The 26159-nt window shown below is 43.9% G+C and overlaps 1 protein-coding gene across 1 annotated transcript in view; it reads left to right on the top strand.

Moving 5' to 3' along the window:
• SLIT3 (slit guidance ligand 3) overlaps positions 1 to 26159 on the top strand; it is a 606956-nt gene that overhangs the window by 403415 nt on the left and 177382 nt on the right. The window contains exon 5 of the mRNA XM_039247657.1: positions 10725 to 10796. Within this exon, the coding sequence (XP_039103588.1) occupies positions 10725 to 10796 (72 nt within the window). The remainder of the gene's footprint in view (positions 1 to 10724; positions 10797 to 26159) is intronic.

The raw sequence follows: 26159 nt of genomic DNA, 5'->3' as shown, positions 1-26159 counted from the left end.
GAGCTCTTTTTCTCAGAGGCCGTAAGAGGTATTTGAAAAAGAGACTGAGTTAGTCACAGACACTCCCGCCTTCCTGAGGCTAACAGGAACGGGCTCAAGTGGTAACTGAAAATATAAATTTGGAATCCACTGAAAGAACATGTTAGAAAGTATACTTTCCACCCCCTATAATTTTTGCTAATTGTACAAGCAGATCTTCACCTATGGGATATTATGCCTCAGAACCTAGGCTACCAGGCCACCATCTGGGAGGCAAATGAAGGTGCCCAGGTCAGCAATTAATCATGAAGCAGCCCAAATGCACATACTTCATTTCAGAACAATTCCATAAATGCTCCCCCAACCCCTCTGCCTCCCCCTCGCTCACAAGGTTTCATCTCCTAATTGCAAAAGCTTTTTGGCATGGGAATGTCTTTGTGAAGAAGAGAGTACTCAATTTGGGCCATCTCTCTGAAGAAGACACAGGAACAAGGACGCTTCTCCAATTAATCAGCAAATGCTTGGCTCCAGCTTTCGGCCAGAAGATCGATTTACATAAAGCTATTCTCAAGATGAATTTGCCTCCCCCGCTGCTCCCCGTGCATTCCCCTTGTCCAGCCAGCATTAGACGTGCTACTAGATTTCAGATTGACAGTGCCAGCTACGACAATCAAATTAGGGATGAAAGCCTCAGAGGGATGCCAAGGGAGAGGGACGGAGGGAAAGGAGGGGGTGGGAACAGTATGTCAGCCCAGAGGAGGACGGATTGCACAGAAATGGGCTCCCTTTCCTCAACTCTATTGGGCAGACACGTAGCTTCAGACAAAGGAAAAAAGAAAACCCTGGTCCCATGCTTTTGAACCAGGTGGCTACCCTACACCACACACTCACACCAGGATCGGTAAATTAAGCCAAAACATTTCATTGGACCTAAAAATTGGCAGAGGACTATCTCAGGCACAGAATTAGATCCTTAGGATCTAATGATTTTCAGCATCAGATTTCTGTCCCCAATGTAAGAACACCAAAATCTCAGTTATACCTCCTGAAGGGTACATGGCAATGGACACACAAACTTGAGTCAGATGATGATAGTTAGAATCCTAGTGATGTTTCCTGAACCACTTAGTTAAGCAGGAATGTCTGGATCAGAACAGGAGGCACAATTGGACTGATAATGAGAGCTCCCCATACCTGTTTAATGTAACTGCCTTGTCACTAAATTGTGATAATTCTAGGAATTAGTGAGCTGTTGAGAAGCTCAGCCTCTGTACCATTTGCTGGAGATGATCAGTCAATTATAATGTTGTTTCATGAACACAAAGAGCCTTAGCTGGCATTGCATATGATAATTAAATGAAGAAAGCTTCTGTTTGGACTGGAAGCATTGACTAAACCTGCCAGCCCTGGAAGGGTGTTAGTTTGGAAAGACGCAAATTAAATCCTAATGGCTGGAAAGAGGTTCTCTGTTCATAGGAGGGATGGCTGAACAACTGGGAAGTTTCAAGCCATGGCTTGCTTCCTTAAATCTAAAAGTTTCTATCTTGAATGGTTCCCTTTCACATTTCCTCTTGTTATACCCACTCCCCCCACCCCAACAAAGAGTCCCACATTGGACTCCTTTAGATTGGTTCCAACATTTTTTTTAAAAATATGTTTATTTTATTTCTAGGAGAGAGAAAGAGAGAGACAGCGTGAGCAGGGGAGGGTCAGAGAGAGAGGGAGACACAGACTCTGAAACAGGCTCCAGGCTCTGAGCTGGCAGTCAGCACAGAGCCCGACGCGGGGCTCAAACCCACGAACCGCGAGATCATGACCTAAGTGAAAAGTCGGACGCTTAACCGACTAAGCCACCCAGGCGCCCCTTATTTTTTTAATATAGTTTATTGTCAAGTTGGTTTCTGTGTAACACCCAGAGCTCATCCCAATGAGTGCCCTCCTCCGTGCCCATCACCCATTGTCACCTCTCCCCCACCCCCATCAACCCTCAGTTTGTTCTCAGTGTTTAGGAGTCTCTTATGATTTGCCTCCCCCCCATAACTATTTTTCCCTTTCTCCTCCCCCATGGTCTTCTGTTAAGTTTCTCCTGATCACATATAAGTGGAAACATATGGTATCTGTCTTTCTCTGCCTAATTTCATTTAGCATAATACCATCCAGTTCCATCCATGTTGCTACACATGGCCAGACTTCATTCTTTCTCATTGCCATGTAGTATTCCATTGTATATATAAACCACATCTTCTTGATCCATTCATCAGTTTATGGACATTTAGGCTCTTTCCATGATTTGGCTACTGTTGAAAGTGCTGCTATCAACATTGGGGTACTTGGGGTGCCCCTATGTATCAGCACTCCTGTTTCCCTTGAGTAAATTCCTAGCAATGCTATTGCTGGGTCATAGGGTAGTAGTTCTATTGTTAATGTTTTGAGGTGGTTCCAACATTTAATACTCTTTTCCTCTCTTGGCAGTGGGTGGGTACAGAACCACAACTTCCAGCTCCTAGCCTTATTCTAGAACTGCACTGTCCAATGTAATAGATGCTAGCTGTGTGTAGTTATTGAGCACTTGAAATGTGGCTGGTTTGACTTGACATGCATTTAAAATATACATCAGAGTCTAAAGATATGGTATTAAAAAGAATGTAAAGTGTCTCATTAATGTATTTTTACATTGATTACATGTAGTATTTTGGATATATTGGGTTAAGTGAAATACTTTATTAAATTCACTTCAACTGTTTCTTTTTACTGTTTTCAGTGCAGCTAATGGAACAAGCTAAATTGCATAGGTGTCTCATGTTATATTTCTTTGGAGGAATGCTGTCCTAGGATTAGCAGATCGCTTCGGGGCGGGGTGGCGGGGTGGCGGAGGCTGTGAAGGCCTATGTACCCTTCAGGCCCTGGCATGAAGTGTCCTGTTGACCAGCACAGAGGCTGATTTGTTTTTAATTGGGAGAAATTCATTGGGATGGGCCCTGCATCCTCCAGTTCACCCCTCACTTCTTTTGTGTCCACAGTCAGCCTGCTTTGCTCATTACCTTTAACCTGCATTGAATTTGTGATTTTCAGAATATCAGCCAATAAAGAGGCAGGAAGCATGTACATTAGTGACTAATCATAGAGCAAACCAATAACCCTAACCTTACTTGCAGCCCTCAGTCCCTCTGCCTAAGAGATCCTTAGCTCCCTGGTGCTCAAATACCAGGCTTTCATCTGCTTTGGAATGGTCACAGCTAAGATCTGCCTCGGCCCGGGTGCTCATTACCTGCCCTCCAGTGCTCTCTCCCCTCAACTGCAACCTTCCTAGAAACCTGGGAAAACAATTGTCTGTGAGGCCCCCAAGAGAATGTGCTAACCCCAGTCACCAGAGTCTTCCCTGAAGGTTTAGGAGAGCCCAGGGACAAAATGCTTGGTTTCCTCCGGCTGAATTCCTTGGTTCCCGGGGAGGTTGTAAGCATCCATAGACTCTCACCCCTGCTCGCTGAGCTTCCAAACTGGGCCCCTGGGTGGCTTTGTCAGGTATGGATTAGATATTGTCACCCTGTTCCCCTTCAGCCTTCTCTGATGACACTAGTTCCTGTAAGCATTTTGCCCAACTTGAGCAGGCTCACACCTGAGACACGGGAGGACTTCAATCTTGGACACAAAATTTCCCCTAGACACTTAAGGTAGTAGGATGCTATATTTGTTAGCTGTCTGCTAATAAAATGAAGATAGTGATTTGCGTTTATATACTGCATTAGAGTATAGAAGAAGCACTTGATTTTTCATTACCCTTGATGCTTATTCTGATTTCACAGAGGCACAAGTTGAGGCTCAGAATTGATTGATGTTCTTAAAGACACAACCTATTAAGTAGCACAGCTAGGGTATGAACTTAGCACCTAATCCCATGCTCAAATCACCCTACCCACACTCTCAAACTTGTTCAAAGTTTACACGCTATAGCCTGTCCCCAGGGTTTCTGATTCAGTAGATCTGGGATGGATCCCAGAAATCTGCATTCATGATTTTTTTTATTATGGAAAATTTCACACATATATAAAAAGTCAAGCATAAATTATAAATGAACCTCCTTTGCACCTAGTACTCAGCTTCAATTAAGTATCCATTCATCGCCAATCTTAGTGCATCTATACATCCACCTACTCCCTACTCTTCTACATTATTTTGAAGCAAAACTCAGATATCATCATTTAATCCTTAATTATTTCAGTATGTATCTCTCAAAGACAAAGAACTAAATGAGGGGAAGCATAACCCACAATACCATTATGCTATCTAAATTATTTTAAAAACCAGGGACCTGTATTATTTTTGAAGCATCATCAGTAAATTCGGATGAGGTAGACCATGAGCCCCACTATGAGAACAGCTGCCCTGTGCCATGCCCACTCTTAATAACATCTTCAAACTGTCCTGATTTTTATTAGACTGTTCACTTTGAAAGACAAAATCAAAGTACTTGATGAAACAAGACTGCATCCCTGCAAGTCCCAGTGATTCAGATTGGCCTCTTTCCCGGCCCCTTCCCCTCCCCAACACCCACCACCCCAAAACTAAAAAGATTTCGAGCCTCAAATAAGTAAAACAAAGCTGTGAATTATTTTCCTTGCTGGTTAGCAATAATCCTCAGTGTGACTTTAGATAGAGGGTGTCTTCTTGTTGAAAAGGAAAAAACAGTGAAACTTTAGCTCTTTCTTTTGGGGGTGTCTAGATGTTTATTTTCCAATCATGTGTATGAAGAGTTCTGTTTATTTGTATTGGGGGTCAAAGAGAATACATGCTCCGGGAGGACAGAAACTTCCTTCTGTTCACATCTGTACCTCAACATGTGACATAGAATAGCACCCAGTAGGTGCTGAATTTATTGTTTGTTACGTGAAGATTCTGAGCTGCCATCTAATCTGCTGATCTTAAACATTGAATGGTATGATTAGGGGTTTTCTAATGAGCTTGTCAGAGAAGGCAGAATGAAAGGAACTCTTACTGATCTCTTTCATTCAGTAAGTTTTTAACATCAAGGGAGCAAGCATGTAAACTAGTGCAGTGAAATACTCAGAAACTAATTGGAGCAGTGGAAAATAATGTTTTTGGTCATGTTTTAGATTTCTGTCTCCCATTGATACTTTGATTCTCTGGATCCCTGAGACAGGTGGCAGTTCTTTCAGGAAATGATTTAGTTTTTCCATCGTAATCTCCCTTGGACAAAGGATGCCATTGACTAGACACCCAGCTGGAGGTACCAGGGCTTCTCAGCTGAGACATGCTTTGGGCTCACTTGGTTTTGACAGTGACCCAACTGAAAACCTATAATCTTGCTTATTAAGATAAATTGCCTGCAGAAGAGATTTACCTTTTAAGATAAATCCTCCCCAAAGTTCACATTGTAGAATCCCCAGGGAATAATTTTTCCTGCATGTCTGTCCTTCCCACTGTATATAATAAGGTAAGCAAAACAATATCTTTCTCTTCGGTTCTGAGAGCAGAGTGATAATGTCACAGTTACTATAGATTAGGAGTCAGGGTTAGGGGGAGCAGGGCTCAGCTTTGTATAAGAAGGCAGCATTGAGAGTACAAGAACTTTTAGATTCATGGATTATCTATCAGAAATGTTTTAAATCCCTAAATGAGTTCTGATTGATACCTACTACATCAATGGGCAGTTTCCTCCTACTAGGCAGTGACTGGGAAAGTAATTTTAATACAGACTCAGGCCAAAGAGAATCAGATTGGTAATCCACTGCCCTGATCTCAAATCCAATAATAGTTCCAAATAGAAATGCTTTTAGATCATCCTCTTTTACTTTGGCTAATCAAGCATTGGTAGGGTTTTGTTTTGTTTTGTTTTGTTTTGTTTTGTTTTTCAGTTACTAAAAAAGTGCCTATTGGTCTCAATGCAAGGTCTGGGGAAGTAGACAAAGAAAGCATCAGATCACATCGTTCTAATATCCTTTGGTCACTAAGCTTCCCCTTGTGGCCTCTTGATCTTTGGTCCCAGATATGTCATCTTTCACGAGTGATTTTTTTTTTAATCTTCTGAGAACTTCCTGAATCAGGAGGACTATCCCTGAAGCCTTCTTATGAATGCTTTGAGATGGATTCCGTGGGTCCCTTTACTGACTCTGGCTCCCATCTCCTGCTTCTTCAGACTTTGCTGATAAAGGCCATGACCGGGAACCTCCTCACCAATCTGTCCATGAGTCATGGAGTCACCGTGTTCAGCCTTATGGAAAGCAGGCAAAGCCCGGCAATTTGTATTTCTCTTGGGTGATCACTAACCAAGGACTGTCTGATGTAGGGCTGCAAAGACCCAGATCCCTCGGTTAGAGACAAGGTCAGGACTTTACCTGCTCTTTATTCCCCTTGTTCATCCTGCTTCCTGCATCCCTACTGGTCTCTCCCAGGATTCAAGTGTGAATCCATCACTTGGCTAAATGTCAGCTTCTTTGAGAGCCCAAATTGAGACAGACCTTTTCTCCTGAATCAAGCTCTCCTCTTTCATTCAAAAAACTCTAGACTCACATAGGGATCCTCATAACTAGATGATAAATGAGAGAAACTTCAATCCCTCCCTCAGATTTTACAGAAAGAATATTAGCAACATTTATGTGTTTTATTCTTTGCATAGTTGTAGGCAAATATCCTGAAGAGGATGATAAAGGACATTTTCGGCAATGTAAAAATCAGAGCTAACTGGGCAGAAAATCCAAGAAATAAATGCAGCCATTTGTTGAATGCCTACAGGGTTCCAGGTGATTTGCAAGGTACATATATATCAACTCCTTTCATCCCCATGATTAACCTAGGAACTCAGTAAAGCCCCTACTGTAAAGATGGGGAAATGGAGGCATAGAACATTTCAGTAGCTTGCATGATTATACTGCTAATAAGTGGCTACCCCCGCTTCAAGAAGTCACCAAGGTTGAGAGAGCTTCTGAGCCCTGGCTCGTACATTTGGAATAATTCAAGGCTGATATCTCGAAGCAAATGCCACCCCCCACAAACTGCCATTTAACACAGACAGGACTTCCTGGTAGCATGAATGTGACTGAGACCAGCACATTGTCCCCACAGAGCAAAGAGGAAACTGTTTTCCTGCTTCTTGCCTTGCCATCTTCCCTGGCAAACGTGGGGTGGGCAGGGGTGGGGGTGAAGGTGGGGACTGTCATTCACTGTTGCTCTGAGAACAAAGCATGCCTGACATTGCAGAGAGAGCCCTGGGAAGCATTTCAAAGCTCCACTGGAACTAGACAACCTTTCAATCCATTTATCAAAGTGTCTGCAGTTCCCGTTTCAAGGTAGATGAAGCAATAATAAATTTGCGAAGAAAGTTAATCTGTGTCCAAAGCATTTTAGTAAATTAAAAAGGGGGGGTGCTGGCTGGAAGGGGGATATATTGGTTCTTGCCAACTCCTATTTGACTTACTGTCTCCTTAATAAGTCCTCTTTGGTCTTGTGTTTTTGGATGGAATAATCCATCGGTTAATCATTTTCCGGAAGCAGGAAAATGCACTTTAGCTAATGCAGTTCTCCTTTCTTTCAGAGTCCTAATTATTTAAAAAGGCATCCCAATCCATAGCCCTACTTCCAACCAAGAAAATCTTTCCCACCAGCCATCTTCTTTTATTTCTCCCAGAAAATTTCAGCACACGCCCCTTACCCTCTCTCTAACCATGCTCCAGCCTCATACCTTATATCTAATGTTTAAAAAAAAAAAAAAAGTTCCCTTTCCCTGGTTATTTCTGAGCATTTTCCCTCAGGAAGGGCAAGACAGTAACCCCACAGCAAGCAATTGGTCAGTACTAGGCTCTTGGGCACTACAGATAAATTTTGTTATTTTTATTTAAGTGTCAACTCAAAATGGTGGCTCTTGTATCTCTCAAGGGTGGTGCTTAGCAATAGCTACATGGTCTGGCATCACGCTGAGATAAACACACTATTAGAAGCCCTCACAAAGGCCCCAAGATAATTGTGAAGGGACAGTTACCGAAAATGAAGCACCCAGCCCTGAACCCTCCTCCACGCCCCATCAGTAACACCATTAAAGCTGTCAGTTTGTCAGCCCACTGGAGGTATTTATGAAATCAATATACAATCCTGCAGATGGATGGCAGTGGTATTGTTAGCTGGAGAACAGAGGCTCAATGGAAAATAAAATTAATAAAATTTACAAGCGGATTGTCATGGGAAACAGATAAATTCCCTACAATCCACTGTTTTGCTCACTTGCGGCAGAAGGAAAGCCATGGCAGGGAGCTGGAAAGAAAGCTGTGCTTTTAAACTGGGTCCCTTAAACTGGAAGCAAGACTGCGTATATTTCCAGCAAGAAAATAGTGACCAGAAACCCAAGAGACTGCCCCGTGCAGTTGCAGGGTTTGGCCTGTGTGATGGCTTTTGTGGGGCGCTTCCCAGCAGTCGGGCCAGATTTTTCAGCTAAAATGCTGCTCTCGTCTCCTCAGCCCACTGTATGGCAAGCCAGTACCTTCATACAATTATTTCTTCAGGATGTTTGGGGCCTTAAACTCAAAGGGTTAATGCATGACTGAAGTAGCTTCCAGACATGGTTAGAGCTGACAGTCCAAACCTCTCTCCTGTTTGTTCCCCCTGCCCCTGATTCTGATCATTAGCCCTTGACCAACACAGTGGCCCAAGTGGTTTCCCAGAGTGGCCAAAGAGGGCAGCCAAGCCTGGGAGGATAGTGGGCAGGGGATTACTGTCCTGGAGACCAGCCTTCACCTGGCAGAAAAGACTAGACCCACTGTGGTTGCTGGAGCCTTGAGTACTGCCCAGATGCCTGGTGGAAATTGTATTAGTAGATGACAGGACCTGTGCCCCCTTCCCCTGAAGTCTGATGGAGAGCAGAGGAGTGACCTTGGTGACCCTGCCTGACCTCTGCTGTCACCATGGGCTTTGTTCAGTGCCCTGACTCCGGCTGGAGCCCTGCTCATTGAATCAGGCCTGGCCAGGGGAGCCTGCAACGGGGCTCCTTGTGCATCTAAATTTATTTACACCAGTTGCAGACAGAGGAAACTGAATTTGAGATGGGGAGTACCCTATTATTCAGCCCCAGAAGCCACTGGTAGTCATATCTGTACCCTACCCCAACTCTGAGCCTTGCCTTGGGGCTTAACAAGTGGCCCCAGACAATCCCTAAGTGTCTGAAGCTCCAGCCACCTACTCAGTGTGGTAACTCCTCTCAGCAGGTGAGAGCAGGAAAGTCGATGCCTCTATTCTACTTTCTGTTTTTCCTCCTGCCCCTTCACAAAATGTTAATTCAGATGGGCTAAGTTTCAATGGAAGATGGTTGTCTGACCTCTCTTTATTTGGAGTCCTCTTTAACTTTTGATTAGGTTCCCGTGGAAAATCAGTGTGGGAGAGTCCACTGATACAGTCTTCCTCTAGGACGACTCGGCAGTTAAGGACGTTTACCCTGTGACCCAGCACATGCTCTTTATGGGACTTTATACCAAGGAAGTAGCTGAATAATTATCCCAAAAATGTGTGGGGAGGAAAACCCATCCTAGTATTTCCTTAAATGGCAAATTCCCAACAATGTGGGATCACATAGCCCTCTATACAATTAGATGATATACAGTGATTAAAAATGTTGGCATACATGTACTGTTAATGACATGAACAGATGTTCTCAATATAATAAGTGAAAAAAGAGTTTATGGCTGACTATATACTATGAGATCATATTGTGAAATTTATACATATTGCTCCTAATTGGTAACAGCGCTTATGGTCTGGGAGGATGATTTTTTACCTTAATATCTAAAAGTTCGGGTGTTATTTTCAAAATAATTGAGATATATATCTGTATCTATAGATATATGTACATATGATGTGTGTGTGTGCGTGTGTGTGTGTGGAGAGACACGCAGTTATGACTGATTACTCACTGAGATCCCAAGCAAGCTTGAGGTATGAATGAAAACAAGTGTACGTGTTTGGTTTAGGGGGAAAAAGGGAAACAGAAAGAAAAAAACTGCATAGGTCTTAGGAAAGTACACTGAGGCTTTGGGGATTCTTAAAGAGGACCCTGGCACAAGACCTGAGTCTGAGCAGGCTTCAAGACCTGACACTTTGTCCCTTACCTTTCCTCCTCAAAGCAACACATTAGCACCGCTTAATGCTAGATGAGGTGCCAGTGGGACCCCCATTTTGGACAAGTTTGTGCAAATGCAATTTGAATTCATCATGCCTGTCACTAAGCTGATCCGGGAGGCCCCTGGTGTGCCTGGGTCTCTGGAATAAACAGAGATGGTCATCCCCCATCAGGAAATTAGGATTACCAGTTTCCCTTCCAAACCCAAATGACAAAGGCAGAGAGTCCCTGAGAGATGGGAGACTGAGTGGTGTTGACCCTGAAGTGGGGGAGGGGCAGCATGGAGGAGGGGGCCAGGGGTCTCTCTGGGAGGTGGCAGAACAGAGAATTGGGTGCGGTGTGTGTGCAACAAATAACCCAGAGTCTTGGCTCACGGCCTGGAGGTGCGAGACCACCCACAGAGCCCGCCCTGGAGGCGAGCTGCTCCCGCCTGGTAACCATTTCAGCAAAGGCCATCACTAGAGGAACAATGTGAAGGCTCGTAGCAGCCTGAGGCCTGAGACTAAACAGTGCCTCCAACACTCCAGACCGCAGAGGCAGCCTGTGAGAGGTTTTGTTGTCATAATGAGATGCAGATAAAGCCGGGCCTTGGTCGTTAATGCAGTGTGCCTCTTCTCTTCTTGTTTAGAGATCTGAGCGAAAACCAGATCCTGGGGATCCCGAGGAAGGCATTCCGTGGCATCACCAACGTGAAGAACTTGTAAGTGACGATTTTTTTCTTCTCTGCGGTGTGGCTTTCTGGCCAGAACAGTGGTGAGGGATGGGACAGGAAGGTGGTGTCACTGTGCTGTGTGCTGCCTCGGTGCAGACGCCTTTGAGACAGATTGAGGGATGTGCTTGAGTGGCTTCCAGGGAACACGCATCGAATGTCATGACAGCTCCACAGAGTCCTGTTCCTTTCTGGTGTTTCAGTCCCAAGTGTGAGCACTAGAGTCTAGGACCTGGGTCAGAGGTTGGCCCCACAGTAGCTCTGTGGCCTGCGGCTCAACTCCGCTTTTTCCAAGGTCATTATCGTCTGTAAAATGGAGATGATATTCTGGTGGGGGTGTTGATGCCAGTGAGAAAGTGTACCTTGTACACAGTAAGTGTTCAATAAACAAGAGCCTTGATGATCATGACCATGATCATGATGGTAAAGGGGTGGCTGTTACTAATAAGATATTGGGAGACGGCAGCGGCACTTGCGTCCCAGGCTGATGGGGGGGGGGGGGCGGGACACAGCCAGGTCCACTCACTGCACCAGGTGCTTGGTTTTGAGGGGTACTTTTAGTTTTATTTTGAAGTAATTATTGATTCACAGGAAGTTTCAAAACTGATAGGTCCATGTACCCTTTTACCCCAGTTTCCTCCCAATGGTAACATCTTACATAACAGTATGATCTCAAAACCAGGAAACTGACATTGGTACAATCCACAGACCTTACCCTTCAGATTTAAGAGTATCACACACACTCATTTGTGTGTGTACATGCACGTGCAGTTCTGTGTAAGTTTGTCACATGCAGATTCCTGTGCCCATTGATAGAGTCAGTACAGAACTCTTCCATCACCACATTTTTTAAATGCCAAACAACCTTTGTCCTTTTTTGCCTGGTCTCCACTGTTTGCTGTTTAAAAGTGACTCCTGGACCCTTACTTTCACAAGGAGTGTGCCTTTCAAATTTTCTACCCCTACTGCTATGTCCATGTTTTCAGAACATGTGTTGGGAGAGGGTCACAGAAGAAAGTCTGGTTTGTCTGGGCAGGCATTTCTGTCCATTGGCCTCCTCCACAGGGTCACATTCACCTTGAGAAGTCTTGAAGGAAGTTTCTTTAAAACTACTTTAGCTCTCAGATTTCCTTATAAGGACTTCAGGGATATTAATGTCCTGGATGCTGGTGATGGCTTCCACATACAGGCTGTCTGCTTTCCCTGTTCCTGAGAACTTACCAGGAAGCTTTTGGTGATTAACATGCAAAATACACAAAAGGGCAGAGGCATCTCAAGGTGAAGGAAGCCTAGGTCAGAGAGGACTTTGCCAGCGGATCCCACATAGGAAACTGCCCACTGCTTCATCTGGGGGCGTTTGCCCAGAAGCAGGAGAAGGCACGGTGGAGCAGACAAAGCCATGGAGAATGTGACTCAACATTGTGCATATAAACCAAAATTAAGAGGTTGTATTAATTAGCATCCCAGAAAGGCAAGGCAAGAAGGCAACGTAAAGATCCTCTAAAACCCCACAGGTCAACAGTCAGAAAATTGAGGACCAGGAAAGGGCAGTGACTAATACAAGGTCAACCAGCTTCTCAATGGTTAAGCCCCAGATTAACATTTTACATATATAAAGTGGTATAACTATTCTGTCTCATGGCTCCAATTTTAAATAGGCCAGTCAACAACAGCAACAGCAAAAGCATTACTGTGATGTATAAGCAGGGCTGTATAATTACCAACTGCGTTTTTTGTTCTCAAGGAAGTGATTAAATCTCATGTGGTCCACGATAGTTGTTGAATCTGGGGACTTGTGTTGTTTTCCTGTAATATGTCTAACTTCACAAAGGCCTCAGGAGCTCAAAGATCCACGATTCTGCAGACGCAGACTCCTGAGGCACTCAGGAACTACTGTCAGGCCCACCTTCTCCAGGCCATGCAAATATTTGTTATTGGAAGGCCTGAACTCAGCTATGATTTTCTCTTTTATTTCTACCCAGTGTCAGCAAGTGATCCTGGGGCGAGAGGAGGGGAAAGTAAACCCATTGCCTAAAGGATGAATTACCCAAGCGCACTAAAGAGGAGGGGGGTGATTACTTTATACTTCTAATCCATTCCATCAGGATGCATTTGTTAAGCAGAACCTACAAAACCCAGAAGTATAATTCATATTATGGTAAAATGAGGGACAAGAAACACATGTGTACAAGAGAATGTTTAGTGATTTAACATTCCACATGAAAATTGGCAAATGGGGTGGGGGGTGCCTGTGTGGCTCAGTTGGTTAAGCATCCAACTCTTGGTTTCAGCTCAGGTCACGATCTCAGAGTCGTGGGACTGAGCTCCGTGTTGGGCTCCACACTGAGTAGAGAGCCTGCTTGAGAGTCTCTTTCTTTCTTCTGCCCTTCTTCCCCATCCGTGTACTCTCTTGCTCTCTCACGCTCTCTCGCTCTCTCTCTCTCTCTCTCAAATAAAAATTTAAAAAGAAAAAGATAATTGGCAAATGGATAGCCATGATGCATAGTAAAGACTTCAGAATCAGAGAAGAAAAGTGGCTTCAGGGAGTGTAGCCTCAACGTTAGAAACATAGCATTGGCAACCTGATAGATCTAAGTCTGATTTTTAGCTATTGTGCATGCTGAGTCTGTGGACTCAGGTATGTTATTTGACACTTCTGAGCCTAGATTTCCTCCACTATAAGATGAGGCTAAGACTTGTACTTAACCTCATAGGATATTTGTGAAAGTTAATAAAATAGTGAGTATGAATAACTTAGTACTATGTTTGGCACATGGAATAGATATAGAAAGCTCTAGCTACTGTTATTGCTGCATTCCTTTGTTGTTGTTATAATTATAAAGACTTTACATGGGCCTGAATGATGATTGGAATTCACAAAGTCAACAAGATAAATAGTGTGTGCAAATATAGATGGAAGCCTGTACAAGGTGTGTTTCAAGGGCACAGGCAGAGCCATCTTGTGGGGGGGGGGGGGCTGTGAGGCAGAACAACAGGAAGAGAGGTGGAAGCCAGGTGGTGGCAAACCTTGCCGGCAAGTATGGACTTTAGATGTAGGTACTGAGACTATAGATGGCTTCCAACACAGGAAAAGTCATGATGAGAACATTTATTGTGGGAGAGGAGCCTAGGATAAAAGGAGGAAAAAGGAAAGGCTGGGGGCAGAAGATGAGGCTGAGTCCAGTGTAAGGGGTCAGGGCTCATGTTTAGGAAAGAGAACAGTCAGAAGTGAAGGAGGATCCAAAGATGCCAAAAGGGACCAAGTCAACAGAAATGGGCAGTCAGTGAAGTATTAGTGGCTGGGGAAAAAGTAGAAAATGATGAGTTTCAAGCTCAGATGATACAAGGAATGATGGCAAATCTCCATAGTCATTTATCTTAGCAGCCATCAAAATGTTTTTTGAACCTACTAAATGCCACCTCTGGGGGAAGCCATAGGAAGAAAGATATGGAGATCTGTGAGCTTTGCCTTCTTGGAGCTTCCAGTCCACGAAGACCGAAAGGTCAGGAGGAAAAGCCAAACATGAAGATCATAAGTTGGGTGTGAAGTGATGTCAAGTCCTTCCACAGGCAGTGTGGATAGAGCATCTTCTCTGTCCTTGGAAATTGGTGAGCCTGACATCCCATCCTCTTGATCCTGCTGGTCAAATGACTTTGGTCTGTGGGTCACAACCATGTTTATGGTCCCCATCTTCCATGGTTTTAATAAGAGAGATGTAGGTGAAATAATTTCACAGCCTTAAGAGAAAATATCATGTGGGTAATTGGAGATATAGGAGCTGAGCTGAAGAGCAAGTTCAAGGAGGGGAAGCATCTGCGTAGAGGTGATAATTGAAGTTATACATTTAAATATGCATCGGTACATGTAAAATAGAAGACACTTTGCAGAAATTAAGTTTGTATAAAACCTATTAGGGAAACACTCCTCCTCCTACCAGACCTCAATTATCCACATGTAGATTGTCTCTCTTGTGACAAATATTAAATCTCAGGAATGTACATCCCTCTCATCAGTCTGAGAACCACCTCCCAGACCCCCTCCCCCCGCCTTCTCTACTGCCTGTGTGAGCTCACAGAATATAACACTGTTCTACTCCTTAAGTAACAGGAATAGAAGATACATTACTGAAATATCAGGCTACAAAATGACAATCGTTGGGCCTATCCATGATACCAGTGTTTAATTAAGAATAGAAAGCCAGGGGGTGCCTGGGTGGCTCATTCGGTAAAGCGCCAGACTTCGGCTCAGGTCATGATCTCACAGTTTGTAGTTCGAGCCCCATGTCGGGCTCTGGGCTGACAGCTCAGAGCCTAGAGCCCACTTTGGGTTCTGTGTCTCCCTTTCTCTCTGCTCCTCCCCTGCTCACCCTCTGTCTCTCTCTCCTTCAAAAATAAGTAAACATTAAAAAAAAATAGAAAGTCAAAGATTATCTACTTTTCTTAGAATTCTGTAGTTTTGACATGGATTTTCTTTGCTTGTTCTGACATTCCCCTTCAGGAAGGAAGAAGTCATGATACACCCATTTTCCAGACGACAAGGCTAAGTTTTGATCAGTGTGTGTAATTTGGTAAAAGTCAGGAGACAACAATTGAGCCTAGACCTCCGCACCTACCCTATCCTTAGTAACAGACCCAACTACTCTATCCATAGACCTTTCTGTCTACCCAGATTCCTCTCCACTCAGCCATGCTAGCAACAGAAAGAAAGGAAAAGTAACCAAGGAGGCTGCTAGAAAGTGAAGGCCTGTTTCACTGAGGCAAAGAGACAGGTGTGCAGCTTTTATCAGAGCCGAAGGGCAGGACGCAGGTGGTGTTTGAACCCAGTGGGAATGGGTGCTTAAGGAACTTGGCATCCTGCCCCCACAACAGCAAGGCAGTGGAAGGAAGTCCCTAATTGCTTCCTGCTTCTCAAGAGAAGGGAGAGAAGGTAATTAGCTGGGGATACCACTCTATGCAATTACTAAACGCTGGTTTTATGGGCTAGTCCTAGTCCCGCTCTGCTGCCTGTCTGGAAGCAGGAGAGGCTCTATATTTAAAGAGAGGCAGTCAACTGGACAAACTGATATGGAAAAAGAAGTCTCAGAGAGACCAACCTCCAGATAGAGCCGACTTCAACACAGCAGTACCAACTGCCTCCTGTATGTACATGCCGTGACAGGTACCGGACAAAGGCATAGTGAGGAAGAGAGAGAAGGAGAGAGATAATCAGACAGACACAGAGATAGGGAAAAAGAAATGAATTGGGAAAAAACAGAGATGACAAGCCACAATCCAACAAAACATAAGAAGAAAAAGACAAAATCCAGTGTAGATTTTTTTTTTTAAATGTCCCCTTGCCCTATCTTTCTCAGCAGTTGTGTTTTCCTCTGTTTTTCAGTTTCTATTTGCGAGGACTCTGTAGGACATGCATTCCAGAAGGGAAAATCAATAAGCCCTGTCTCTGCCAGCTAGCGGAATTTGGAATTGACGGTTTCAAAACAAAGCTGGGCAGGCAGCCTTTGTGTTCTCTAGTTAGTCTGAGTTGCCGCACTGCCCGAGTCTGCCCTCCCGCTTCCTGAGATTAATGAGGGCTGTCTCCACCCGCCCAGTGAGCAGCCAGTAATCTTGTGTGAGGGTAAGGAAGGTATGCGGAGGGACATGAAGCACCCATCCGTCGGTAGCATCCTCGTCTGCTGATCTCAGTAGCCATTCATTCTGTCACTGTGCCTGGAACAGAGTTCATGCTCCTGGTCACACCCAGTAAAGCTCTGCATGGCTGGGCCCTCCCTCATCCACATTATGCTTCTCGGGCTCTGTTTCATCCCTTGAACGATCCACGCTCCTCCCTTGCATGGGATGCTAAGCTCAGAGACCTCTGTGGGGTCAGTTCCTTCAGATCCTGTATGTCTCAGCTTGAATGTCACCTCCTCAAAGTGGCCTTCCCTGACCCATCCAAAGCAGCTCCTCCCGTTCCCTCCTCTCTATCCCATTACCCAGTTATATTTCTCCAGAGCACTTACTGCCCCCTGAAATTATCTTGTTCATTTATTTGTCAACCTGTCTCTGTATGTCACACAGAATGAACATGTGTACGCAGGGACCCTGCCTGCCTCTATCACTGTGGAATCCCCAGCGCCCCAGCGGTTTGTGGCAGAGAATGAGGTCAACTAAAAATGCATCAAATCAATGTTTATTCATTCATTTCTCAAGTATTTGCACTTGACCTATTACATATAGGAAATCATGCATGATCGTTATAACATTTAATATGATAATATTATAGAAATAACGAGATACCATCCTTGTACTCAGTCCAGTGAGGGGACAAACTATTAAATGAGCAGGTGCAGAACGTGGGTCAAGTCTCCATTGGCGCTAAGGATGAAGAGGTGGGAAATCACCCAGACAAGCCTGATCCTGGCTTCACTCAGGAGGTGACATGTGTTGGGTCTTGAAGGATAAGTAGGAGTTCATCCAGGGGAAGGACTTTCCAGGCAGAAGAGGAAGAGCATGTGAAAAATCGCCCCCCTGTGCAAAGGCACAGAGGTGTGTGAAAGAGTTGATCCTTGTCAGAGATTCATGGCTGGAACACAGCAAGCAAGAGAGGCAGTCGAGAGAGATGAGGTTAGTGAGGTGGGGAGTTAGGGCCTGGGACAGGGAGGACTTCAAATATCATGATCCATAGCACAATAAGATCCATGGACGGGCTTTTAATAGGGGCGTGGTGAGCTCAGATTTTCATTTAAGAAAGACTGTGCCGATGGCAGTGGGGAGGACAGACTGCCAAGGGGAGACTCAATTCCAGTTGCCTCTGGGGATACTTGTGCAGTTGTTGAGTGATTATAGGGCCCTGAAGCCCGACTCAATGGACCTAAAGAGGCAAATTTCAGAGACCTCCGGAGGCTGACTGAGTAGGTGAATTGAGTGCATCACTAGGGCCTAGCAGGCTAGAAGCAGAGGTGGCTTTCAACATAAGGCATCTCTGCCAATGTGGACCCAGAGTGGTGCCTGCCTCTTGTGAGAAAAGCCATCTTGCCTCTTAGAAGGGGGTTTGGGAAATTTGCTCACAGGAGGCATGTGCATTCTGCTCTATCACCTTCCCAAGGTGCAGCCAGTTTTCTAGCCTTTCCTCCTTTGCATTCATGGCTCTATTTCAGGTTCAGAAGCACTGATGGAGGAAGTTGGACTGGACCCCAGTCTCCTCTAAGTGCTACCCAAATAAGCTATCTTGAAACAGGGATCAGGAATACCTGAGTAGCTCAATTGGTTAAGTGTCCAACTCTTGATCTCAGCCCAGGCCTTGATCTCAGGGTCATGAGTTTAAGCCCTCTGTTGGGCTCTGAGCTGGGTGTGGAACCTACTTTAAAAAGTTGGGGGGGGGGTAGGAATCATGTCAACCCACCTTCCTTTCTTCCCTCCCTGCCTTCTTTCTGATCTTCCATCTTTCCGTTCTTCCTTCCACACATCATAATTGAGCTTGTACCCTTATCAGACCTGAAGCAGGTCCTAGAAACAAAAAGATGAGTAAGGCATTGTCCCTATTCTTGACAAATTTCATCTGCAGAGGGAGGCAAACAGATATACAAAGAACATATATAGTATGATAAATACTTCCCTGGAGCATTCTCCCTTATCTGCTCCATGGCCAGCAATGCAAGTACTCAATAAATAGCAGTTGATTTATGTAAGTAAATCCACTGAAATAAGAAAAATAGTAGAAGACACTGGTGAATTAGATCCCATTAGTCTGGAAAAGATATGTTACTGAGTTGTTCAAAGGCAAGGAGGTGGTAGTGGTTAAGTGCCTCATCCCGGAAGTTGTACTAAAATTGGCAATTGTGTCAGTGACAAGTAAATCCCTTCCTGGCCAGGTCACACAGTTTCATAGTCTGTGTTAGCAGGCCTCTGTTGGTCTTTGAATATTTCTTCTGCTTACTCTAAGTTATAACTGTCTGCTTAGTTGTCTTTCTCCTCCAATGGCCTGAAGCTATGTAGACAGAGAGGTCGAGTCTGTCTTGTTCACCGTCTGTTTGCTTGCAAGAGTCAGTCCTGTGCCTGGCACATATGATAGGTGCTCAAACAATGAAAATGAATAAGTGGATGACTTTCAGAGCAAAAAGACTCCAGCTCTTCAAGAATTACTAAAACCATGAATGAAAGAGCATGGTTACATCTGAGAACAAAGACAAGTTAAAGCAAAGCACCCCGAGAAACCCTCAGTTTTTTCCCCCCTCAGGATAATGGAGACCACTATTCTGACTCCAGCACTGAAATTTACTATCTGAGATATTTTCATTTGTGGACAACATTCTTTTTTTAACTCATCATAGATATTTAACCCCTCTGAGCGTTAAATCCACAGGAAATAAGGGATTTAAACAAGCGTGTAAAATAGAATCTCATCTTCCCTGCACACTGGCAAAAGGCACGGTGATTCTGGGCTTCTCCAAGTTGGGCTTAGTGGTCTTATGAGAAATTCACCATTGGGCTGAGCTTTTGCGTGGAGATTTTTAGTTCTAAAAAGAAATGAAAGGGTGTGATCAGAAGAGTCAGGATGAGTACTTACAGTAAAGATTATACTTTGAGACTCTAGTAACTATTGATGTTCTGATTCTTTATCTCATTGAAGCTAATGTAGCATAGTTTTTAAAAGTATGAATGTAAAGTATAAATGGAAAGTATGAGTTTTAGAGTCATATTTTATTAATTATTATTATTATTATTATTATTATTATTATTATTACGGCTTTGCTGCTTATGACCTGTGTGGCTTTGGGCAAGTTACTTAACCTTTCTGAGCCTCAGTCTCCTCATCTATAAAATGGGGAAAATATTAGTGAGAAGTTAAACAGGGCAAGTATGTATAAAGCCTTCATAGGTATTATCTTATTTAATTACCACAACAGCCATACCAGATCACTAGGGAAGTTTTATTAGCTTTTAGATATAGATGAGGAAGTTGAGGCTCAAAGAAATGCAGGAACTCTCCCAAAGCAGCAGAGCTTGTCAGTAGCAAGGCTGGGACAGGATCCCAAGATGCATCAGTGCTGTTCTGAATAGTTAAGCCAGGAGGAGTTCTGAGATTTGGTGACATCTTGTAGGAAAACAGCAGGTACAGATCATTGGGGAATGTTGGGAAAGCATTTCTGGCTTCCAGCACCAGCCAAGACCCTAGGCAGGAATAAGCTGTGATGGTCACCACTGAGAAAGAATTTCTGAGAAAACTAGCAAGAACATCTGAGTGTGAGTTCTTTTTTTAATCAATAGATTTCATTCTTTTAAGAGCAATTTTAGGGGCACCTGGGTGGCTCAGTCGGTTAAGTGTCCGACTTCGGCTCAGGTCATGATCTCATGGTTCGTGGGTTTGAGCCCTGCGTCAGCAATAAAACATTTAAAAAAATTTAAAGAGCAATTTTAGGTTTACCAAAGTATTAGGCAGAAAGTACATCATCTTGATACTGCCTGCCTCCACACATAGTTTCTCCCATTAACATCTTGCACCACTGTGGTGCATTTGTTACAATTGCTAAGCCAATATTGATACACTCAACTAAGGCCTATAGTTTACAGTAGGGTTCACTCCTGGTGAACTTCAGTGGGTTTTGGCAAATATATAATGATATGTATCCCCCTCTGTAGTAAGGTGCAGAATAGTTTCACTGCCTAAAAATTCCCAGTACTCCCCCATTCAACCCTCCCTCCATTCTCTCAAGTCTTAGAGTGTTAGCTTTTAAATATACAGGGAAATCCCTTCGTTTTTCACAGCCCTTCCTAATAGCTTATGTTTATTCTGTTGTTCAGACCCAAACAATGCAAGTCTTTTTTTCCGTCTTTGAAACAGGGTAAGTGACACCCTGCTCACCAGAGAGCAAATCAGCAGGAAAGCCAGGACCAGTCCCAACTCCCGCACCCATAGCCTGAGGTACGAACATTAGAATTGCCTCGCAACAGCTCTCCTTCACAGAAGTCCTGTAATTCGAAAGACCAGCCCAAGCTTCATGTTCTGTACTGACTCCCCATAAACTCTGAAGGTGTTTCAATAATGGTTGAATTCTCAGGTTTCCAAGTCAGCCTGCCTGGAGTCAAATAAGCCCTGGCTTTTACCACCTATGTAATCTTAAGCAGAATATGTAACATTCTTAGCCTCGGTTTTCCATTATGTTAAGTGGAAATATTACCCTCATCATGGCACTGTTATGAAGATTAATAGTAAGTATTGCTCCTTTATCTCATCTCTGAGAATTGATTTGAATCAGACTATCACCTCTGATGAACTATCTTCCCCTCTTAGACAAAATACATGCCCGAAGAAAAAGCATAGATTGACAGTGTTCTGCTTCAGACTCTTAAAAATATTTAACTTCATCATGCCTTCTCTTCTTTCTTTCAGTGGGGCTGTCCTGTTCTTATTTATGGCTTATAATAGGCAAGGCACAAAATGGGCCAAATAAAAAGAGGTGTACCTTTCCTATCTTGATCCCTCTCCCTGTCCCCGTCAAGACACAGAAAGTACCATAAGAGCCCAGACGTTCTGGGCCCAGTTACAGCTTTCCTATTAACTGCTGCCTACCTGTGATGGGCTGAATAATGGCTCCCCAGGGATGGCTACATTTTAAAGACCAGAATATGTTACTATGTACCCTACATGGCAAAAGGGACTTTGTAGATGTGATTAAATTAAGGATCTTGAGATGGATAGACTATCCTGAATTATTCAAGTGGACCTAATATCATCAGAAGGGTCTTTATGAGAAAGAATACACATGCTGAAAGCAGAGGGAGAAAGACCATGTGATGCAGCAAATGAAGACAGAACCACTCTTAGAAAAGATAAGGAAGCAGATTCTCCCCTAGAACCTCCAGAAGGAACACAGCCCTACTCACACTTTGATGTTAGCCCAGTGAAATTGACCTAGAACGTCTGACCTCCAGAATGCTAAAAAATTATATACATATTTTAAGCTTCTAAATCTGTGATGATTTGTTATGGCAGCAATAGGAAGCCAAACTGATACTACCCTTAGGCTGCTACTTAACCTCTTGGTCTTGGCTTCTTCATCTGTTAAAATAAGTAATTGATATGTTGTGATCAGTGGATTTCAGTGTATAGTCTGAGATAAGAGCCTACAAATGAAAAGTTACTTTTATTTTTTTTAATATTTTTTTTTATTTATTTCTAGGAGAGAGAGAGACAGTGTGAGCAGGGGAGGGTCAGAGAGAGAGGGAGATACAGACTCTGAAACAGGCTCCAGGCTCTGAGCTGGCAGTCAGCACAGAGCCCGATGCGGGGCTCGAACCCACGAACCGCGAGATCATGACCTAAGCGAAAGTTGGATGCTTAACCGACTAAGTCACCCAGGCGCCCCTAAAAGTTCCTTTTAAAATATTTTTAAGAGGCACCTACGTGGCTCAGTTGCTTAAGCGTCTGACTTTAGCTCAGGTCATGATCTTAAGGTTTGTGAGTTTGAGCCCTGCATCAGGCTCTGGGCTGACAGCTCAGAGCCTGGACCCTGCTTCAGATTCTGTGTCTCCCTCTCTCTCTCTCTGCCCCTCTCCACTCATGCACACTTGCTCACTCTCTCTCTCTCAAGAGTAAGTAAGCATTCAAAAAATAAAATATGTTTTTTAAGTTTATTTCTTTATTTTGAGAGAGAGAGCACACATACACGTGAAACAGGAAGGGGAAAAGAGAGGGGGAGAGAATCCCAAGCAGGATCCCTGCTGTCAGCATAGAGCCCAATGCAGGGTTCAATCTCACAAAACTGTGAGATCATGGCCTGAGCTGAAATAAAGGGTCAGATGCTCAACCAACTGAGCCATCGAGGCACTTGGATTATTTTTAATCATCTAAAGTTTTAAAATCTCCCTTTTAGATTTTGGTGTTCAACATGAGATTTCGTACAACCAAGAGATCTACTTTTAAAAAACTTGAAAAATCACTGGACTAGATAGGTGATCTTTCAGGTAGGTTCAGACTGTAAAGTGTGATGATTCTTTCAGACCATCATCCATCAGGGAGGAGTTAGATTGTGTCATTGAGACAAATCTCAGCAGCAGAATCAAGAAGCCAAGGTCTGGGGGAGACCAGCAGAAGAGAAGATCAGAATACTACATGTCAGTGTCTGGAAGTTGGTTACCCAGGTTAAGGGTCTTGGCTAGGCTCACCTTCAGAGAAAAAGAAAAGATAAATTTGGATGTTGACTGGGAGAGATTTTCTGGAATGGCACTGAGGGTCACTAAAATCTTTGGGACATCCTTGGGACTGGTTACAGATTTCTGCAGCAGGTCTGAGTTCAACCTGCTTTCCTGCACAGCCTCCCTTCCTACTTGCTGCACCAGTTAGACTGGTTTGCATCTCAGGGAAATGGTTGCTTCAGGAAAGAGGATTCTTTAAGGATGTGGAGGACAGAAGACTTGGTCAGCCACAGCGCTCAGGAAACATTCGCTGGATGAATAAAGAACTCCTTTATGCAGGGGGTGAGATGGTGGTTTTCAACACTGCTCATGATGGGTACGGGTGTGTTAATGGAGTTGGTATTTCAGAGCACCTTGTTGTATCAGAACTGACAAATCTATATACACAGAGCCCACCACAGGAGAGTGGAGCACTTCTGGGTCTGCCACAAGTGTTCAGCTCTGTAAGTGGACAGTGTGTTACAATGTGTCCATTTAGAAGGACAGCCATTATTTGCCATTGTTAACAGTCTTATTTAAAGGTCTTTCTATAACCAGGCCACAGGCACAAGTGCCCAAAGCTAAATTACTTCTAAATGCCAATGATCAGTTCTCAGGTACTGTGTCTGTCAGGAAAACTACCTAGCCAGACAGATAAGTACCCAGTAGATAAGATTTGGTTTACACAGCACACGGCCCAGCAGCCGTTCTGAGATTTTATAGATAATTAGCATTTTATTATGGAAGTTTGCATTTCTTTTTCTCCTTTCTGAAGGAATGCCATTTCTTGGGCTTAGAAATGAGGTATATGTGCTAACATCCCTCTAAAGCCCATTATTTAATCTGCAATGCTTCTATCTACTCTCCACTCCCTCCCAGAATAAAGAGAGGCTGGTTTAAGAAGGGGTAGTAGTTTCAAACAGACACTTATTCTTCTTAGTAAGTAATAAGTTCTTAAAGAGCCCTTAATTAATCTGATTAATTTCTACCTATTATGTCGCTTAACGCCCATGACAACCTTATGATTATTATCACCAGTTTATGGATGATAAAACTGAGGCACCGAGAAGCAAAGCGGTAAGTCGCAGGGTCATATGCTAATAAGTGGCAGAACTGAGACTTGAACCCAGAGAGTGTAAATTTAGCACCTGTGACCACTATGCAGGGCTGCCAAGGCTTAGCAAAGCATTTAATGAACATCAAAACCGATAGAATAAATCCCACCTCCAGACAGGTTTTGTTTCTTCTTTGCGGGGTTTGAAAGATCTGTACAGTTTGCTGGAGAAATCTGAATCTCCAGCTTTTCTGGAAATATCAAATGTGTTAACATTGGATGCTGAATCCCGCATGGCAAACAGTGAACTGAAGCTGGCTTGCAGCTTCCCTCTCTGAAACAGTGTGCTCTCCTGCCTGCAGGCCTGCCTCCCTTGTCCTATAGGCTTCTAATGAACCCCATGGTTGTGTACAGCCATCTCTAAAGAAGAGTTCCTGACCCACCTCTTCCCTTAGAAGGATCTCCAGTCTCTAGGGGTTGAGAGTTTGTGCTTTGCTTGAGAGTTTGTGCTTTGCTCCGTAAGCACACTGCTTCTCTCCCTGAGCCTTCATTTCCTTTTCAATAAAATGAAGATAATAAACCCTTAACCAAACCATACATTTTCATGCAAAAGTTAAATGAGATGACAAGTGGAAAGCCCTGAAGGTAGAGCTTGGCACAAAGTAGATACTGGTATTCTGTACCCCATTCCCCCACATTCTTTTTCTTTCACCTTCACTGATGTGAGGAGAAATAGTCCCACAGTTGACCTACTGGCATGAAGGGTTGGGGAAACGGAGGGTTTAGGGTCTTGGTTGGCTGTCTTAGGCATTCTCTCTGTTCCTGTATCTTGAAGACAAGCCCTTCAGTAGAGGATTGTAAGCTCACATACCAAGAGTATGATGGACACAGCCTGAGAGCTATTGAGGAAGTAATAGGAAGTTGTAGACACTATGGCTAACTGGAGAGTGAGCACTCCAGCACCTGCATATAGGCACCCTTAACAAATTTTTTTTTCATTTTCCTAAAAGAAGCAAAAAATTTAGATTTCTGTGTAAAATCATCTGATTCTGAGATGCTGGCATCTAATGCAAAATCCTTTTAAATACTGAGTGTCCACACTGTGCAGGCTAAATAATACCACTTGTGGGTCAGATTCAACTACAGATGTCTGGTGCCTCCCACTTCCTGAGGAGAAAGCCTGCTGCAGGAGTGGAAGTGAATGGAAGGTTCTGGTGGTTTGTCCCAAAGCCCTGTGTGTCAATAATTTGATCCTTGCTAATGTGTTTGCAGGCCATAGTGCCATAATTCCTTAAGCCAGCTAAAGTCCACCAGTTTCCAACAGCCCTGAGAGAGTGACTCTAATGGTGGCAATCAGTATAGCTAAAGAGGGATAAATCTGAGAACAGTAGCCCTGTAAGCACATCACGCAGATCACTGCTAATCGTTCTGAGCAGAGCACTGTCCCTGGACTTGAACTTTCCTTCTGACCACAATCCATAGTGTTTTGAGGCTGAATACCCTGCCAGGAATTGGGTTTTGCTGCATCAGAGTACGGCCCTGGCCCATCCCTGAAGTGAGTGACTTTGCCAAGCTTCTTTCAAAGTCACACCTCAGTGGTCATCTTCACTGAAGCATCCCCACGCTTTCCCCCCAGCTAAAGACTGACACTTTCTTTAGCTTGACTCTGGGTTCTTTATTTGGATAGACTGTTGACTCAATAAATGCAGATTCATCTGTGTGCCTCCACTGGCTCCGGCACCATCTCGATGCTATCATTGATCCGTCCTCTCAGGGCTCGTGAGGCTGTAGCCCCCTTCCTTCCTCTCTCCCTGGCCAACCCAAATAATTTCTCCATTTGTTTTTTAAAATCATAATTGTAAAGTAATAATTGCCTTGCTTCATTATTGCCATGTGTATTGTCTCCCAAATGTGGAATGATGACCCCTGCTTCCAGATCTGGACCTTATTAAGAATGCAGATTCCTGAGCCCTGTTAATGACTTACTGAATCTTTATTTCTGGTCAGGTCCCTGGAATCTGCATTTTAGCCCACTCAGGGCTGATTCTTTTTTTTTTTTTTTTTTTACAAATATTTTTTTTTCAGCTTGGTTTCCATATAACACCCAGTGCTCATCCCCACAAGTGCCCTCCTCCATGCACATCAGG

This window comes from Hyaena hyaena, unplaced genomic scaffold, assembly GCF_003009895.1.
Source record: "Hyaena hyaena isolate Hyena2069 unplaced genomic scaffold, ASM300989v1 scaffold_300, whole genome shotgun sequence".
Classification (NCBI taxonomy): Eukaryota; Metazoa; Chordata; class Mammalia; order Carnivora; family Hyaenidae; genus Hyaena; species Hyaena hyaena.
Note: the sequence above shows the minus strand (reverse complement) of the source record. Positions and strands in the feature narration are given on the sequence as shown.